We start from the raw sequence: 20,966 nt of genomic DNA on the forward strand, positions 1-20,966 counted from the left end.
TTAGGATATGTTTTTAATGGCAACAATGAGAATGTTGTGGGGATATCAATCAATCAATTAAAAAGATGGCTCACTATGTTTAATATGCTGGTTTCTGACTTAGTCATGTATGTTTTTGTAGCATGCAATGTTCAACATTTTACAGATTGATTGAATGCTGTTTTTTTAAAGAAAATATGAAAATATGAAATTAATAAAAATATGAAGAAAAAAAACACTAATGCTGCTCTGCAGAAAATATTTTTAGAATTTATGTTCTCTTTGCTTTATTTCAGTTGGTGCTCATTCAGCAGGTTCCTGCCCCAGTTGGGGCAAATAACCAGAGGGCAGGAACTCCCGTGCTTTTTACTGCTGTTCAGCAGCAACAGGCTGGAGCGCCAAACCCTCAGGTGCAGCCAAATTCACCCGTGAGAGCTCTACGTAATATCTTTACTTACACAAAACAGAACTGTTTAATGTTCAGTTATATTTTATAATAAAAGTCAATCAGCTCTCGTTGCCACAACAAAACAACCAACATACTGACAGACTTACCATACCTCGAATACAATTAGTTTGACCTTCTTACCTGTGGCAAACATTTCATCATATCATAGACAGATTCAAAAACTGTTTGTACCATAGAGCTCAAATATGTGAACTTAATACTACCAAGCACTGACACTGAATGTCAGGAATCATCTGCACTTCACTCAACTGCACTTTTGTTCATATTTATTTCCAATGGCAACATCTTACATAAGACAAATGCTATTTAACAAACAAACAAACGTGTAGTACAATGTGCAAATTCAGTGCGCTACTTTATTTATATATTTTTTTTTCTAACTACATTGTTAAAAACAAAAAATAAATGACGGGCAATGACAACAATAATCAGTTTATTTTTATCCATGTTCCTGGGTAAATTTCTAGCTGGTCCCAGTTTTATCTTTACTGCCACAAAACCCAAATGGAGGGACTGGACAAATTCAGGTAAAAGCAAAAAAAAACAAACTTTTTTTAATGTTTTAGAGTCACAAATATTGTCATCATGTATGCTGCACATAGGCTAATATAATATTGTGCTCCTTAGTTGGTTCCTGTTGTCGCATTGAATGTCCAGCAGGGGGCAGCAGGAGCAGCAGGAAAAGCACGCGTGAAGGTTGAGTCATAATTCATCATTAATAATGCAGTAATAATATTTACCCCCCCCCCCTTCATAATTTAAATTCAGGATTTGATGGCACTTGGGGCTACATTTTAAAGTAAATACAAGTGACTTGCATAGAAATGTGCAAATATTCTGCAGTAAAGCGTTTTATCTTTTTTTCTGCAGCACTCAGTGAGTGACTGGCTGTTATCAAGCACGGTAAAGAGCACACACACACACACAATATAAATACATACAAACATCATATATTTATATATACACATACACGCACCCACAGTGCTTTGTACATGTGGTGCTTTTATCTACATAATAGATAAATGTTGCTTCCCTGTGAGTTAACAAGGGTTAGGTTATACTCTCTTGATAAGGGTTATGTTATTGGTTAAGTTCCCCTCTTACATAGATTACGTTTCAGTCTCCTTCTCTCAGCAGGTAAATGAGGATCCATCGAGTCCAGTTTCTGATGCACGCTGAAATTTTGGTAACTAATCTTCAAAAACACAAACTAATACGAATTAGAAATTTGCAGTTTGAAAAAACACATTTTAAATCCTAATTCTAACTACTCTTACACTCCACAGGCTGAAGAAGCTCTTCAATACATTTACTTACTCAGCCATGTTAATGTCTTAAACTTTGCCATGTAACATTGACTTAAATAAATAAATAAATAAATAATGTTGCATGTTGCTCCCCGTTTGTTTGCGTCACACAATTTAACAGAGCACAAATACACCAAAAAAATGAATGACATCCAAAACACAAAGAAGAAAATGCAGAAAACTTTTATTTATTTTTGTAATACACAGTGTGAAAATGTGTGAGCTTAATGCAGAGACTAAAAAGCATTCATTGTGAACACACACACACACACACACACACACACACACACACACACACTAACATACCTGAGTAAAAGGTCACTAATTACTGCAACTTTAGATGCAAAACATGTGTGAGCGTGTGACAGTGTGTAAGCACAACTGTGTATCTTTTAAAGTACGTTTTGTTTTACATGCAAATTAGCTGATCAAATTAAGCTCCGCCCACATCCATACATCACCACGTAAAACTCAACCGTGTGCGCGCGCGAATGTGTTCGTTCTCTCCATTTCAGTTCTTAATGATCCCTCCGTCTCCTTCACTCACAAAGCGCTTTCTCCCCCTGGTGGACAAAACCAGTGTGTTACAGCATGACATCCACTTGCCCTCGATCACTTTAACAAATCACTATGTAGTGCACATCATGTAGGACAGTCAAATGTGCACTTGATGTGTATGAGAAACTCTGTCGCTTGGAACACATGGTTTCCATTCCTGCAGTATTTAAGTAATGATCACATGGCTCTGAGCTCTGTCTAGCTAAAACATGCCGGTGTGTAATCAGTTCACACATTTTCATACCTGAAAAGTGCGTCTAAAATTTGACACGATACCTGGAGGGACAGGCGTCTCTGAGCTGCTTGGTGATGACGGACTGCTGATAACAAACGTCCACAAATGTCTCCATGATTGAGTGAGCATGAGGAACATCCAGGCTGATCTCCGGGAGCTCATCATACACACGCTGGAAGCCCTACACACATACACACAATTTACAGTGTAAAATTCTAAACTGTAATAATTTTGTATTACGGGAAAAAGCATTATGGTACTAAACCCCTATGCTGAGCACTGGAATTTTTCTTTATCCTCTTCACAAAATTAAAACGTTGTAAATAATCTTGATTTAATTCCTAAAAAATTTGATGTGTTACTTTGATCTGACTATATTTATAGTAACCATTGAATTGCTTTAAAAGCATGGCCCCTTATAGCTAACAAAATTTCAACAGGAATTTTACCGAGGATTACAGCATCGAATTTAATCTCAAGTCTTTAAGTCAAGTGGACCCTCGTCATACGAACTTTTGAATTTTCTACTTTTTTGGCATTTTGGCGTGGCGAAGCAGTTTCGACATTGCGAGCAACCAAGCCTGTTGTGCAAAGTGCCGGACAAAACTTGTTTGCATTGCTGGAAAGCCGAAGTTAAAAAAATAGTAATAATTCATGCATTTTGTGCAGGATTTAGTGAAGACATAGCACCATGGGTTTCAATAATGTTTAAAACGCTCGTATTAATTAATTAACCAAGATGGTTAATTTACCAAACACAGGACTCATCTGCTGCTGTTAACAAAACACAACAACATTAAAGGCATACACAGAACACTTAATATACCAACCCGAAATGTGTATTATACAAAACAGACAGACACTGCAGTGCACAAAATATGACTATTTACAAATATATACTAAATGTTTTGGTGTATGTGTGAAGTTCCAAGTCCTGAGGGTGGGGGAGTATTGTATCAGCTTCACCAGTTTTGAAAGTCAATCCTGGAGCATAATGACGAAGGGGGAAAAATAAAAAAAAATCATGTGATACTTTCCCGATGGTAGGTAATCTAATTTTGATGTATTAAGACAGAAGGATTCACAGAGTCTTATGCACACGCCGGAACAAAAAAGCCAACCAGTCGTATGCATGTAAACAACAATGGAGTGTTGCCCCCCGGCTTCTCTTTAAACATGGTCAGCTGGCCTCCTTGTGTCAGCAGGATTCCCCTCATGACTTGGAGAGAAAGTTTCACGAGAGTAAAAACGCGGAACCAAAACAGAACTGATGGGGCCATACATCTTATGGGGACCGATTCTAAAGTATACAATGCTGTTTAAAAAAACAAAAAATAATAATAATTATAATAAATATATATTATATAGTGGCCCCCTTAACTAGCTGCGCTAAGATGTTATCTTACTTACACGCAAGGAAGGCATGAAGAAGAAAACAGAGCCACTTAGTTTTGTTTTCAAAGCAGCTGGTGCCAAGAGGAATTGTAAATTAAGGTTAAGTGAGGTTTTATGTTTATTTATTTTATATTTACGTCATTTACATGTCTTTTCTAAATGTTTTGGTTGTTTTTATATGCAAAAATATAATTATAGTGTTGGAAATTGGTAATATTGGTTATATTTCTGGGTGGCTGGAACAGATTATCTGCATTTACATTATTTCCTATGGGACAATTACTTTTTTCGCAATACGAAATTTCGCCTTTAGAACTCGCCTGTGGGAACGGATTAAATCTATTTGCCGAAGTACCACTGTATGCTAATGCATGCTTTTCATTAGTCTTTTACACATTTTGGCAAGAAGAACAAATCATTCAGGACATTTGCTAAGAGCGCTTAGTACAGGCTGATCTTTAGTGGCTACGTTTAATTTTACCCGGTTCATCTGGTTCAGTGTGATTAGTCCAGATTCCCAAAATGACTGCAGCAGCTTCACCATCGACTGAATCGCTGCATCTCCATTAGACTCCAACACCATCACCACTGCCTGTACACACACACACACACACCGCACATTAAACTGGTGGTGATTATGATGGTAGGTGTTTGTTCTACACTACTGTTTAAGCACACATCAAGTATAATATTTACAAAAACCTCAAGCCTAACAGTTGTCCATGCTTGATGAGTTGTGTCCAAGCCTACCCAACCTTTCCAAAGCATTTCAGCGATCAACCCAGCTCATGGCACTACGACAGGATAACTCATTTTAATGATACAACAAAGTTCATGTGATTTAAAATATTTTATAGTAATATTTAAAAAAAGATAAGATCTTTTAAAAAAGATTTAGTATGTATAAATTACAGACACTAATATCAGTTTTGCAGCACAGATCAACTGTGAACATCAACTTTTACAAACAAGTTCCTCTGTAGACCCACATAATCAACTTCATCCATACATACAATAATATAATAAAACTGTAAAATTGGCGTGTCTGTACGCCTTTATATATATATATATATATATTTTTTTTTTTTTTTTTTTTTTTTTTTTTTTAATTAATTTATTTTTTTTAAATGTAAACCTTTTTCCACGCAAATGGAGTCACGGGCACATCTAGTTCGCAATATAGCAGGCTGTCTGGAGCACAGTCTGGAGTCTCTGACTGTATAATTCAGCACTGGACTTCAAGAAAATAATCCCAAACTATTTTATCACAGAACCTTTAACTATACCTTTACAGTGATTCAAAATACCCATTTTTATTCACATGTTTCTAGCCTTATAATACAATGTGGTGTGTGTGTTTACCTCATAGACCAATTCATGGTGGAAGTGTGGGACCTCGAGGTCACGCAGGCAATGTTCCGCCTCCAACAGCTCACCTGAGACCAGGTACTCCTTCAAAAGCAGATTCATCTACACCCCCACGCACACACACACACACATACACACACCTTATAGCAAATAAAGCAGTGCTAATAAACAACATTGTCTCCTGCCAAGTGTCTTAACTAAAGGCCTCATCAAAGTACAGAGACAACCTTACATAAAAGAAATAAGAAGTATTCTACTCTCTGTATGCATTTCATCTGGAAGGAATTATTTCTAAACATGTTGCACAGTTATATGTCTCAGCAAAGCCAGATGAGAGACACCAGCATAATAAAGTTGAAGAACGTGCCCTCGATATTATGACATTTCCTCATTAAGTTTTGGCGAGACATAAGAACCGGGGTACTGGCGCTATTATAATTGAACTCTTGATGGCACTTGATTGGTCATGTGAAGATTAAAAAAAATTATAACTTGAAGCTCTTTTTCTGTATTTTCACCTTACAAAGATAAGAAATATAGACAGTTTTAGCCACACCCCCTCACACCTCTTTGACAAGGAGTTTGACAGGTCTCTGGCCACCGCCCACTCCCCACACATTATCCAATCGGACAATCTCTCTCTTCATGGACAGCAAGACTGCTGCTCGGTCCAGAGCCGCCCTGAAAAACATTCAGCAAAGCAATTTTAATAAGGACTTTGTTTTTTTTTTTCCCTACTGAATTCAAAGCACTGCATCCTTTAATCTATAATCTCATAATGCTATATTATGGTTCACACGCACTACACACAATGCACCAGTTAAGAGTGTGCAAAAAAAAAAAAAAACACTCATACCGAGCATGCTCGCAGTCCACTTTCCCTTTGTACTGGTCCAGGAATTCCATTGAAAGGGCGTGGTCAGCGATGGCTCGTGCGATGAACTGTCCCAGCATCTGAGAGGAACAAAGGGAAGATCAGAATACACAACTATACTATACTCCCATACAACTACAGTGGTTAAAAATCTATTTTTAACATCTGTTTAAATGACAGTTTTCTGTGAACAAATAAATTAATAAATAAATAAATAAACAATATTTTTAGGGATAAATGTATACAATAACTTGGTTATAAAAGTGTGCAAAGCCCTCTTCAGGTCATCCTACATAATTAGAGAGATACTAAGCCATATTTTCTTCACCTGTTGGTTATTCTCTTTACAGTGTTCCAAAGTAAATCTAATGCTTTGGATACTATTTGCACCGTCTTTTACACACCTGGATTTCACAGCTGGAAGGAAAATGTCAGGAAATCCAAAAGGTTGCACTTTATTTGCAAATAACCATTCATTAAGTATTATGCCACTTCTGAATTTTCATAAAACATGGTGAACAGTTGTCACTTGATCAATAAAGGATTGTTGTTTTTGTTGTTTTTCTTTTAAAAAAAGAGAACTAAATATATTTTAATAATAGATATAATGTGCGTGTATATATTTTTATACATACACACATTTAAAATAAAATGAATATCATCATCATCAGTCTTCAATGTTCCCAGGAGATCAGACAGCGATATACACAAATCAGTTATACTATTAAACCCACCTGCCCACCACTGTGTTCACTGTTCGTTTGGGAGGTACTAACCACAGCATACTAAGAAAATACCCACTCATTTTTCCTGGGTTTCTTTTAACAAATTAACTTCAGGAACTGACTGATCACATCCTGCTTAAAATATCTCATCTGGGCAATGGTTTAAATTTTATGCCTATTAGAGATAAAAATGTGTATTTGTGAGTGTGTGTGGAAGCGGCACTACCTGTGGAGCATCAGGTGTATCCAAGATGAGCTCAGGTAACTGTGCGAGAACGTGGTTGAATGCAGTCGTCATGTCACCCTCGTTAAAGACTTGTTTTGTGATGAGGTCAGACAGCAGACGGGACGTAAGCTCACGCTGACTGGCTTTACATTCCAGAGACAAACACACGGCCAGAGATGGGAACACACACTGGCGAGGCCCCAGGTTCAAGTCCTTCAGAAGCATCTAAAACATAGATTTAGAAACACTTAAAACTTGCACGCTTCATACACTTACACTTCACTATACATCTCATACATGTAGTGTAGTGGACAATGTAGCACATGACCGGACACACAGAAGGCTTTATAGACCCTGTATGCTTGTTCTACACTACATGCCTGGTACACACTTCAAGTCTCAGATTAAACTCAGTCTTCCTGTCTGGGACTTAATTATCACTGTTTCAATTCTTTATGCAACTTAATCATTCTTTTGTTGATCGATTCAATTACTGAATGTCACTGTTTTTACACAAACCACTTTCATCTTCTGCAAAGTCCTTACAATATATGCTCATTCTGTGAAAGTAACCCCTTTTTTTTCCTTCTAAATTTATAAGAGGTTGGTACAATACTGCCACCTACTGGACAGGAATGGAAATCAATAACTGCATGAGAAAAATCACAGAAAACATTAGTGCTACTGAATCTAATCAAATATTGCAATGCCCAAAAATCAGATCAAATTAACAGTCTAGATCTGATTCACAGCGCTAGTCTCTATGTAACAGAAGCATGTTTAAGCCTCCATTGGCACTACAGTAGAATTTCACACACAGATCCCGATCCTTCAACACTGAGCATTCACAGTAGACACAAATACAGTACTTGACGCAGCACTACAGAGAAGCTCTTACAGATGCATATTAACAGTTTCCTCTCAATGTCTTCAGCCTTTAGTAAAATATAAAAACACAGAACCATCCTCTAACTTCACACCTTCCCTATTGCATGTAATGCATGTGTACATGTGAGAGAGAATCTTACCTCCACCTCTTTAGTGTCTCCATGTTCAAAGTACTCCTGTATGATGGGGTTCATGACCTTCTCCAGCTCTCCTTCCTCCAGCTCAGGAACCACTGTGGCATATACCGTGTCCCCCTACACACATACGCACACACACACAAGTACAGTCAAACAACCACAAAATTACAGACAGAACATTACTTGTAGAAGTTTCAAAATAATGCAGGTTTATGTGTTTGAGTGCAGGAGTATGTTCCTCTTACCTGGTTAGACTCATCATAGTTCGGATCTTTACAGTCTGGTTCCTCCATCTCATACACCAAACCAGCAGCTCCCCACACACCCTTCCCCCCAGCTCCACCTATACTCATACATATGCACGCAAACACGCGTTTGAGTGCAGTGGCAGAGTTATGAGTATAACACACCAAGCATATGACATTACGTTCAAATTCAGCTGCAAGTCTATTCCCCCTGCCCCTTTCCCCACTTCAACCAATCAGATACATTGATCTCTTTGACATCACAAATTTATATTACGCAGAAAGCTTAACTTTGATGTCATCATTAGCATGGTCACTTACCTTTCTTGGGCAATCCTCTTCCCTTCCCCATGCGGGACTTCCGGTCATGTGTTTGCGCTTTTCCTTTAGGGCTGTGAGGGTCGGGCACATCCCCGCTCACCCCCTCTGACAGAGAGTCTCGGGTGGAGTCACGTGATGATGACGACTTCCTGAGGCGACGCTTAGCCTTCGCTTTGAGACGAGCCTCATGAAGAGCCTTTTCCTGTGGAGTCCAGTTCCCATTCACCTCACCGTCAATCAGCTCCTCGTCATATGCCGAAATGGCGGGCTCGTTCAGCCCCACCTCCGCTGAGAACACACCTGCACATGCATGGATCACAAGCTGGCTTGATGTTTTATGTTTTAGTTTAAACATAGGACGAAAGCTATGCTTATCCCACCCTAAAACTATGGTACATCAAAGCTAAAGAGATTGATGTGACTGGTAATTTTAAACATCTTTGTGCAAAACTGAACTCAAAACCTAATTTTAATAAATGCACGACTTATTAGAAACAGTATTTCTCTGGCCATAGCAAAGATATTCATCTTTTGAATGAACTGATCTTTTTCTGTATGTTGTACCGCAGTACATGCTGGGGGAAGCATCAAACAGCCGGAAGGCCTCAAGTCTTTATACAGTGGGGCAAAAAAGTATTTAGTCAGCCCCCAATTGTGCCAGTTCTCCCACTTAAAAAGATGAGAGAGGCCTGTAATCTTCATCATAGGCATACCTTAACTATGAGAGACAAAATAAGGGGGGGGGTTGCATCCATTTTCTAGTAACTGCTCTCACAGTTGATTTCTTCACACCAAACTGCTTACCTATTGCAGATTCATTCTTCCCAGCCTGGTGCAGGTCTACAAATTTGTTTCTGGTGTCCTTTGACAGCTCTTTGGTCTTGGCCATCGTGGAGTTTGAAGTGTGACTGTTTGAGGTTGTGGACAGGTGTCTTTTATACTGATAACAGATGCTATTAATTCACGTTACGAGTGGAGGACAGAGGAGCCTCTTAAAGTTGTTGTTACAGGTCTGGTAGAGCCAGAAATCTTGTTTGTTTGTAGGTGACCAAATACTTACTTTTCACCATAATTTGCAAGAGAATTCTTTAAAAATCCTTCTTATTTGGTCTTTCATAGTTGAGGTGTACCCATAATGAAAATTACAGGCCTCCCTTATCTTTTAAAGTGGGAGGCCTTGCACAATTACTGGCTGACTAAATACTTTTTTGCCCCACTGTACAACCAAACTCTAAAACCAATGACCCATCACCAGCCACATAGACCCTAATATGCCAGTAAAAAAAGATAATAAAAAAAAGGTTTAATAGAAATAAAACTGCATCATGTAAACACCTCAGTCAGAAGGGTCTGACCAGATCTGAATGAGAGGGCATGTAAACCTTTGATAATCCTCTCAGTAGATAAATACTGCCCACGTAAACCGTTGATCTGATCATTTCTCTACTGTTGGAATAAATATATTCTTTCTGCATGCTTGCCCCACAAATTTAGCTTCGACTTGTGATCAGTGAACACCATGAAAACAGTTCTTTCACGTCTGGCTCTCATTTCTCACACAGTAAAGAATCTAACAAATTACAGACGAGACTGCATTCTTGTAACCAGTAACAATGTAGAAGGTGGGGTTTATTAGAAAAGATTTAAAGCTATGGAATACTAGTTATAATTCTGGAAAATTTAACCCATCACAGTGGCATGAACCACTTCTGCGGATCAATAAAGTTATACTCTGATTAAATCCTTTTGGGCACGTAACACAACAGTGTCCATGTAATGAGACACACAATAATCTGTGTTTAATCACAATAAAGAAATACTGTCCATGTTAAAGTGGCTAGCATTCTACTACTGTATGTGGCTTTGACTGTTTTTCTGAGTGAATATCTAAAATGCAAAATGAAGAGCACCTTTGTTAAATAATAAGCCATCCGTCTGCCATGCACAGTCCTGCTAGTTGTATGCCGAGACCTCCACAGATTGATTTTTTTTATATTCAAATGTGCATGTTATGTTGATGAACATCGATCACCCACGTACATGCACTCAAACTAATCTGCAGTGTGCGATACGCACAAAACCCCATATAAGCACCAAGCTCACTGCATAAAATCACAAGAAAAGGGCAACATTTCTTGTTCTTTGTTTCTTGTTGCTTAGTTCTTCAGCTGCATCCGATCCGTACAACAACTTGGAACAGGTTTTACGCCGGATGTCCTTCCTGACGCAACCCTCCCATTTTATGCAGACTTGGGACCGGCACTGCATCCAGTGGCTGAGGTTTGGGAATTGGCAAAAAATCGAAGCTGGGCCTTCCGCATAACATTTCTCTGAGGTCTATACAATAACTTGGCAGTATATTTGGCAGTACATCTAGTGGAGTCATAGCACTTGAAAGGAGTTCAAAATTAAGCAGTTTAAATTAAGTCATGCAGTGCAAAATAAACTGTTTAAGTAGATAAAGACTCAAGATTATTTCTTTCTCCAATTACTAGCATTAAATTAAATTCACATTTTTTTTCCCACTCCCACTTTTCAATTCTATTGTATTTCAATCAGACAGTTATTTAGAAACAAATTCTAATTTTATTAGTCACATACACCTGAAGAATGGCTCACATTGTTTTGCCCTTAGAGTTGTTCATCTTTTTTATATATAACATTTTTATTTAGTTAGTTATACATACCTTTTTGTAAGTAAAAACCTAAATAAAAAGTATAAAAGAAATTAAAGTCTGAAATGTTTTTTTTACCCACTTATTAATTCAAACACACACGCACACGACATTGTGAGAAGTTAGAGGACGTTAACGCTGAATGTGCAAACACAGATAAGAGTTGATAAAGTTCATGTCGCTGAAATGACAGTTTGTTTGTTGAGAAAAATAACAGATGTTAGATATTCACAAGGCAGCATGGTGGCTTAGTGATTAACACTGTTGCTTTGCACCTCCAGAGTCCAGGTTCGAATCCCAGCCAGGCTTGATTCCCGGCTCTGTGCGCATGGAGCTTGCATGTTCTCCCTGTGCTTGGTGGGTTTCCTCCAGGTACTCCGGTTTCCTCCCACGGCCCAAAGACATGCAGATTAGGCTAATTGGCGTTCCCAAATTGCCCGTAGTGAGTGAATGAGTGTGTGTGCCCTGCGATGCACTGGCACTCCAGGGTGTCCAGGTTTTACCCCCATGGCCCAAGTCTCCTGAGGTAGGCTCCAGGCCCCCCGCGACCCTGAAGATAGGATTAAGCTGTATAGACGTATAGCTGTAAGTCCAACTAACATTGTGTAGGTACTAGAACACTAACACAACTGGCTTTACACAGTATAAAACTAACATGTCCAATGATCTCATCCTTATTCTTGGAATTGTGCCGATGGTTAAACAATTCACGTTAAACGAATGAGCAAATTATTTTCAGTTTTGTCTCTATTGTTATCGCTCGAAGCTTCTTAGCAGTACCAGCTTTATTGCCGCTTTTATGCTTGCTTCTAAACATCCTGGGATAAATGTTTGTATGCTTGTTATTAGCGCCTCAGTTTCAGAACATCCGAGAAACTGGTTTTAACCTTCCCACAGAAAGAATAAACAAACATTGATCTGTTCACTCATCTTTGAAGGTTGAATAGTCCACTTTAACTTTATTTTTTTATTTTTTTTTAGAAGTAAGCCATGCTTTCTATCACTTTAATTTCTATGTCTTCTGCATACTCCATCAATGTGTGGTAAACTATCGTACTGATTGACCTGTATATTGAATATGAATTATTCTCATCTATCAGAAAAGCATAAGACTTCAGATAGAACCATCACTTGGCCCAGGTACAGATTTCCAACTTGTTACACCAGGGTTCATTTGATGATTTTTTTTATTGCTACAGAATATTAGATGTAATTTTTCCAAGAATTGATTTAGAAAGTTTTTTTTGTTTGTTCCACTCCTTTGAAATAAGTGAATAAGGGTGTTATTTATAATGGTGTCATGCAGTGATTATTACATATGAATAACCCTGAGTAGTGGAACCAGCTCCTTTGATCTTGCTGTTATTAATATTTTTATATGGATCCATCTTTTATTGAATTGAATTTGTTTTTGCCATTTCTTTTAAATTTAGAGAGCAGAATAAAATTAAAACGCTTCAATAGAAAAGTATACTTATGGTAGATTCAGTGTAATAGGATCTCCCTTCGTTAATGTTTTTAAAAATAAATTGGCTTATGAAATATTTTGAAATGACTGTCTTCATTGATTCTAAATATGTAATGCGGGGCATTATTGTCTTTCTTATTTTGTGTAATTTTAAAAGTAGTGAGCTACCTATTACGCCATAAAACATTTACAAACCGGCATGTTCTGGAAGCGAGGTTTTAAACATTTTCACTCCTACTTGGAATAATCAGTATTTTTTTAAATCATGGTTAAAGTGTATACAGAAACTTACAAACATGCAAATAATGCATTTGTAAACTATATGATAGATTTCTCTATTTATTAAAAAGGTTAATAATATAGAACAGATCAACAGGGAACATCTCTCGCTGGTCATAGGAGGAACGGATGTTTGTAAAATGTTAAGTCAGTAATATTTATATTAAAAATATGTGGTTCTCAGATTAGCACCATCACCTCGAGGACAGAGTCAGAGTGGCCTCGCCCCATCTTTATTATGTCTTTTTTTTTTTTACCCATGTAATGTTTTTTTTATTTACCCTTTAAAAAATGCGGTTTTACAAAGGGTTTTTATATGGAAACATAATAGGGAAAATCGATTAATGCTCCCTTCAAAATGAATCTGATTTTTGATTGCTGATATTAATGCCCGTTTTATACAAACATGGCAAATGATGACTCATGTTTGCCGGAATCACGCGAGTACAGAACTCGTTTGGTGCTTGGTCACATGAATGTCTTACTGTTAATAATCATTATATTAAGATTTATTTAAATAATTCGTAATCAAGGAAAACTAACCTTTTTTTTTTGCATTTCACAATGAATTTCAAAACCTTGTCTTTATTACTGACCTCAATCTACTATATCTGTTTTTTTTTTTCTTTTATACAAATTAGTTCACATGCTTCTGCTGTATTTTATTATTCCCTCTTTAATTTGTACGCCAACTCCTTTCCAGTCCTTTTCATCGCCCATTCTGTTCGCTTGGGATGGATGAGTGTGTCTGTCTTTCCACAAAAAAAAAAAAAAATCATAAAACTAAATAAATAAATCTGTTTTGGTTTTGTAATGCTTAGTAGTTATAATTTAATATGTTATTAACATGTTAATGGTAACTTTGTGGCCATAACCTGCCATACAGTATATATTTTGGGTTTATTAATTATGGAGCTGTGGTTGCTTATTCGTCTCGCGAGAGTTGGCAACCATGCTGTCAATGATGAGTGCAACATTACACGCAGCTGCATAAACAAACATGTCCATATTAAATTTGTGCTGCTTGAGAAGTTACGATCTATTTGCTACGCAAAATTTGTCCACTAGATGTCAGTACAATGAGCACGTTTGGCATGAACCTCGTGGTAAAACTATTAACTTAAAAGCCTCGACACCTGTGAATTAAGCTTCATCTCACAATCACTACTTCAAGTTAGCAAAGCAGCACGTATGCTAGCGGGCTAAATTTTTGCCTAAAATCCCCCGATCTGCGCATGCGTCAGATGACATTACACGCGTTCCATAGAGTGCGCATGCCCAGTGTACTTTACCCGTCTTGTTTAGCTAAGTGCTAACAGAAAAGGGTGATATACGTGTCATTTCGCAAATAATTATCTGAAACTGAAAATATGCATCGCTATATCGATTTCATATATTTCCCTTGTGTCACAAGGCCTAAATATAACAGCATTGATATAAGAAAAAGGTATGCTGTGTTAGCTTTAGGAAAGCACATGGCGAAGTAAGGAAGCGCGCGAGACCTGTCGTTCTGCAGCAGTGGTTAACCACACTGGTGCAGTTTTTACTTGCTGAGAGTAAACACACACTGTATGTGTGTGTGTGAGAGAGAGAGAGTGTATGTAAACGCGCTTACCGTCGCGCTCAGTTGCGCTGTTCCACGCCTCCACCTCCGCCGCCATTTAACTAGAGATTTAAAGCATGTTTACATACACACATAAACACACAGTGGTCAAGAGTTACTCAAAAACAGCATGAAGTTTCTTTACTGACACTAAACTCACCTCAACACTGAACAGAGCTTTTGCTCCTTTTCTCCAGAAATCAAAACAAACCCCCGGGTTTGGCGCACTAAAAAACGTGCATATAAATCCTCCGAGGTGTGTATGTGTGCGTGTATAACAGTGTGACTTATCTCGCTATAAGCTTGATTTTCAAAATCTTTATCGCTTTCTGCAGCACTCAAAAAAAGAAGGGAAAAAAAACACTGTTTATATCGCCACTGTCGCGTCACGTGACCAGATGGCAGGGGGCGTGGCGTTCAGCCAATCAGATTTCAGTAAAGGGTTTAAAGTTCACGTAAACCATTTCCGTGCGCGTTCACGACAGCTGGTGGAGAAAAGCAAAACAACAACAACAACAACAACAACAACAGCAGAAGTGGGATAATAAACCAAAACGAATTTACATTTAATACAGGACAAAGTAGGAGGGGGAAATCAGAAAGAGTAAGTTGGTGGCGAAATGACGCCTCATTTAGGTGTCGAGGCTTCCCTGCCAATAGTTTAACAAAAAGGTTTATTATTTCATGACGCTTCATTTAAAGGGCTTATTGTACTGACCTCTAGCGGACAGATTTTGTGTAGCTAGTAGACTTTAACATCGCAAGCAGCACAATTAATGTGGACACGCGGCTGCAAGTCACGTTGCATTCTTCACTGTTGAAATGAAATTTTATGCGCATAATCACCATCTCCGAATCTTTAAAAATGAATTAAAGAACTAGAATAGAATGGAAAACTGAAGAGCAAATAGTTAAGTCCTTATATTTCTTTCTTTCTTTTTAAAATGTCAAATTATGAACATAAACATGAATAAAACTAACAAGCCACTGTTTGGAATCTAGAGTATATTAATTGGAAATAGAGTATATTAATTGGAAATAGAGTATATAAATTGAGCCGGTAAACGGTTTGAGCTTAAAAATGAGCTAATCAGCAACATTATTATTATTTCAGGTTTAAGCCCACTTGTTAAAACAAATAAATAAATATTTATAAGGTTAAGTATCTTAGGCCTTGTTTTCGCTAAGTTGTAGTTCTTTCGTCGTCAGTGAGATACACTCCCTGTTCGATAATCTGAGAGTGAATCACAGATGAGAAATCGAAAAAGCAGATTGGATAAATATAAAATTTTGTCTTAAGACTACTACATCGTGTTAAATTTCACTTATACCACTATAGTACTGTTGTTTCAGTGGTAAAAAAAAATAAAAAAATTAAGTAATTTTACATTTAAAAAAGTTTAGTTTTTCCAATTAAAAAAAGTTTAGCTTTTCCAATTAATATCTACTGGATTTATATACGGGTAACATGGGCAGTCGCCCTGGCCATCAACTTAACAGGGAAACCCTGAGCATGCAAAAAAAAAAAAAAAAACCTTCAGAATGATGATAACATTCGTGCAGTCGTTTTTCTATCACTTATTTGCACGTTACATTTGTCGTGAGTCAGTTTACCTTGCTGGCACCCTGAAGTTCTAGTCATTCGACCACATGCAGCTTGAAGCAAGCTTCTGGATCACACTGTAACTTTGTATCATTTTGGTTCATACACATTTTTCACATTTCATACAAATTTTCATAATTTTCTTTTGTTTGTGTAAAGTTGCTTTGCGACAATGACAATTGTTAAAATGCTATACAAATAAAAATTTAATTAAATTAAATATACTGTACTGTATAGTTTCACAGGAATAGCTCATACTTTTGTTTTGTACGATAGTGTTAATATCCAGTCAACACACCTCCAAGGTGAAATGGTTAAAGTCCAACTTAATTGCGGTGCGTTATGTCCTGATGTGCGAAATAAGAAAAGACCAAAAGGTTTAGATGGCACAGGCAAAAGATAAAGGTATGTACCAACATGACCACTTCATTAGTATAGTATAGTATTATGGATGTAATGGAATAGGAAGGTAGTGGTGGATCAGGCAGTTGAGGCTTTGGGTTGCAGTCTTGGATGAGGAAGGAGAAAGGCTGGACATCAGGCTAGTAGCTCTGCCATCTAAGGACCACAGATACAACTGAATAAAACCAACCAAAAATTATAATATATGCTATGTTGCTAGCTTAAATAGATTCTGATATTAGATTTTAGATTCTGAAGACTTATGAAATGGCATACCATTTTCAGGGCTGATAGAGAAGCAGGATGCACAGGTGAAAACAGAGGTGGGGGCTTATGTACTTATGTTAACAAAACATGGTGTCAAAATATCAGTCACTGTTTCTTCTTACTGTTCTGCAGATTTTTATTACGAAGTGCAGGACCTTTTATTTACTTACCATTGGACATGCGTCGTTGTGATAACTGTTTTCTCTTTTTCTATTCTCTCTTTCTTTCTCTCTCTCTCTCTCTCTCTCTGTCTCTGGAGAGCTACACATGGCAATCCTGAGCTGCCAGTGATCTTGACTGCCCTCCAGACATGTCTGATTCATCCTTGTGCCCTGCTTCTGGTTTAAAATCCCATTGTATGGTGGCCCAATGTGGTCTGCTTGGGACGGTTCCACTTGAGAATGAAAATAGTCTTGGACTGAAATTCCTGAACTATTGTCTCAAAAAAAAAAACAATAATCAATCTACAGTACAGTCTATTAACACACTACAAACCCAATCAAAGAAGTGCAGGAAGGATTGCATTCTCAGGTCAGCCTAAAGCATTTTTTTAAAGGCTGGGAATATGCAGTATACATGAAAAAGTGTATTAAAAAGCAAGAAGATTATTTAAAAAAATATATGAATTTGTATTTTCTAAAAGTTAATTATGTTCAATTTTATAGCCAGAGTGAGAATACAGTTTGAGTCCTTTTCCCTTTAGAGAATATAAATCAGTTATTAATGCTATTCCAGGTGGCTTACTACAACTTTATAAATCTCATCATAGTTCGTGTAAAATAGCAACTACATATGATGAACTAATCATTGGAGGTGTTCTCATCACTAATAAAAAAAGTAATAATAAACATATACATCAAAGTATTCATAATTTAAACAAGAATGTTCCAAAAAGTACATTTTATTGGGCCTCAATAAATACAACTGGAAAAAATCATGGCTCATTTCATATAAATATCCTATTTCTTACAAGGTTAAAGAAGTTCACTTTAAAATATTACACTGTATTTACCCAGTTAATTCCATAATTGCTAAATAAGTGGACATTGTGGACCATGTATGTATTCCTCATCTTTTTTTTACTTGAGGAGTGGTACAAGCATTTTGCGGCAACTTGGAAATTATATATTTAATTCTATTCAGGAATCTTACAATTTGACATTAAAGGACATAATTATCTTTTTCTGTCACAGCAATAAATCACTTGAATACATTGTTAACTTTTATTTTTTAATGGCTAAATTCTACATCCATAGATGTAAATTCGCTAAATCATCTTCTAAACTATCACCTTTGCTCTGTGAAATACAACACCTCTTAAACTCCTTAAAACTAATAGAAAATCATAAATCTGCTTTGCTATTGTCTCGACATTTAAATTTAATCGATGGAACACTGTGATTTTTTTTCTCTTTTTTCTTTTCTTTTCTTTCTTCCTTTCTTTATTAGTATTTTGTGGTATTTAATTATTTAAATTATTTATTTTCCTTTTTTTAGTTAGTTATTTTCTGTTAATTGGTTTACTCTGTTTACTGTTATTACTTATCTGTATATTTTTGTTAAGTTTGTTTATATTGTATAACGTATATGTAACTGTGTATAATTATTTGCATAATTCAATCTTTAATACCTGATTTTTGTACCTTTATATTTTACATATTGTAATTTTTTTTAGTGATTTAATAAAAAAAAAATAACAGAATGGCATCAGCCACAGCCCTCGAAGGCCACGCCCACTTGTGTACAATAAAGGAAAAAGCACAGCACTTTAATTGTCTATTTTTGTTTTACATTTTGGTTTATTATTATTATTATTATTATTATTATTATTATGTACATATTTTAATTATATATATTTTTGAGGTGGTGGATTTAAACTAAGGGAGTGAAATGAATTACGTTACGTTTTTCAGAGAGTTTGAACTTACTTTGAACTTAATCAGTGTTCATATTTAATTTAAACTGTAGCTTATAGATTTCATTTTTATTAAATAAAAAAAATATTACGTAAATAATGTCGGATTGAGAAAATGACTTTTGTTTTAATGTGTTGACTGGAAGTCATTGAGTCTCTTTTGTGGGCTTGACAAGCGACTAAGGCAGGCTTGGGCAGGGGAGCTAACAGGCTAAGAGGCTAACAGGCGCTGTTACAATCTAAAGTTTCTCGTGATTAGCAGGTGAACCTTCACGGCTTCATGGTTTCTTTCCATCTCAACACTTGTGTGTGGAAATAGGTAAAGCGGCACACTCCTCAGACAGGAGGACATCCACAGGAACAGAGACAGAAGGAGACACAGAGAGAGGTAAGACGTCATGCTAGCGGCGTTAGCTTGCTACACTCTGGCTAACGTAAGCTAGCTACTGAGACGTGTCGTTGGACCCGAGCTGCTATTTAGCATCTGTATGTGTTTTTGTTTGCTAGTGTTAGACTTATCTATTCCCTGTTTCTGTTTATTGGTGAGGTTTTTTATTTCACGGAAACACTATCAGACACATCCTATAGACCTGTCATACCTGCCGAGCAGGTAGCAGCTACTTTAGCCGCTAGCCGAGACAGACATCTGTCTGTGTTAAGTAGCTAGTAATGGTGCTGGTTATTCGCGTTTATCTGAATCTCAACTGAAAAAAATTCACTGTGACTAAACCAAGTCGCTTGAGATATACAACAACTCTTTCTTTAAAACGCCAGAAGAGAAATAGTCGTATTTGGGCGTTGTAAAAAGGAAGGGCTCTTTAACTGGGACACGTTTAACTGTCAATAAAGTTATCCATCTATTTTGCACAGATAGCAGAATATTTTGCAAACAGACTAACAATGTCTTGGCTGCTTTTTAAAAGCAGTTTTTGTTAGTTTTTTTTTTTTTGTTGCTATTATTTATAGGCGCTTGACGATAATAATGACAGGTAGTGATTTCCAGCATTAAAACAAACAAACACACTCAAACACACACTGACTGTCCTTCCTTAGACCTCACTTTGAGAACTGTGGATTTCAGGAAAAAAAAATTGAAGTTATGTTAGGTTCGATTCTTGCACATGGAGTGGCGTACTCCGGTTTCCTCCCGCAGTACAAATACAGGTAGAATTGGCTTTCCCAAATTGCTCGATGTGTGTGCCCTGTGATGTATTGCACTGGGTATACACCGCCTCATTCCCTTAGTCTCCTTGGATAGGCTCCAGGCCCCCCGCAACTCTTTACACAGCATGAAATGGTACCTAAGATGCACAAATTAATATTAATACCAATACAACCCCAAAACATTTCAAGTTGTCTATAATGTGTGTTTGGACCTCTGGTTGCTAGGTTAAACACACCGTCATCATCTAGAACCCAGGTTCCTAATTCTGGTTCAGAAGAATTCTGCCCTATGACACCTGTTTCACCCTATGACCTTTTGGTATTTATCTGGTCAGTTGAAACTCTACACTGTGAATGATGGTGGAAGTAAAACCATCCCTTTTGATATTTTATAGTCTTTTGGAGATTTGAAAGACCTAGGCATTTCATACTCACTTGTATCCAGTTTTGCCTGGTAGTCAAAAACAGTCATACTTGTAATCAAACAGAGACCCCAGAATAATTGTGTTTTGGGGGAAATTATTGTACATTGAAAATTTGGGTGCGTTGCCACCAGAACTGAGTGGACAGTGTTGACTACCAAAGTAACTGCAATGGATTTTAACTATTCAAGCAACTGTTTTCGAGCATCAGTTATTATGCCTACAAAGGCTTAATATGATTCAGTGATTTATTCTGATTTATTTTTTGTGTGTAGCAACTATCGCCAAACTAACTCAAATCGTTTTTTCTAAAATAAATATATAGAAATAATGTGTGTTTGTATTTAGTAAATGTTAATCCTACAGGTAGTGTACTTTTAAACTACTGTAGTTTCACATAGCACAGCATCCTGCGGAGGCAAGTTTGTTTAGAATTGGGAA

At 37.0% G+C, this 20,966-nt stretch overlaps 2 protein-coding genes across 4 annotated transcripts in view; one reads left to right on the forward strand and one right to left on the reverse strand.

Moving 5' to 3' along the window:
- Positions 1-1,922: 1,922 nt before the first annotated feature.
- Positions 1,923-15,137, reverse strand: pdcd4a (programmed cell death 4a). Its single transcript, XM_053502359.1, has 12 exons — positions 14,913-15,137; positions 14,765-14,814; positions 8,728-9,027; positions 8,407-8,504; positions 8,165-8,278; positions 7,137-7,361; positions 6,168-6,265; positions 5,878-5,992; positions 5,306-5,413; positions 4,425-4,535; positions 2,590-2,729; positions 1,923-2,318 (listed from the first exon to the last, which is right to left on the reverse strand). Exons 2-12 carry the CDS (start codon positions 14,808-14,810, stop codon positions 2,267-2,269), a joined length of 1,407 nt encoding a protein of 468 aa, XP_053358334.1. The 5' UTR covers positions 14,811-14,814; positions 14,913-15,137; the 3' UTR covers positions 1,923-2,266.
- Positions 15,138-19,095: 3,958 nt separating this feature from the next.
- The window catches only part of klc1b (kinesin light chain 1b), a 43,446-nt gene continuing 41,575 nt past the window's right edge, over positions 19,096-20,966 (forward strand). For 2 of the 3 annotated variants that reach the window (XM_053502293.1, XM_053502294.1), the window contains exon 1: positions 19,097-19,327. The gene's annotated coding sequence lies outside the window, so the exon portion shown is untranslated. Of the gene's footprint in view, positions 19,328-20,966 lie in introns of all 3 variants that reach the window. The other variant, XM_053502291.1, reaches the window with a different exon arrangement.

This window comes from Clarias gariepinus, chromosome 8 (assembly GCF_024256425.1).
Source record: "Clarias gariepinus isolate MV-2021 ecotype Netherlands chromosome 8, CGAR_prim_01v2, whole genome shotgun sequence".
Classification (NCBI taxonomy): domain Eukaryota; kingdom Metazoa; phylum Chordata; class Actinopteri; order Siluriformes; family Clariidae; genus Clarias; species Clarias gariepinus.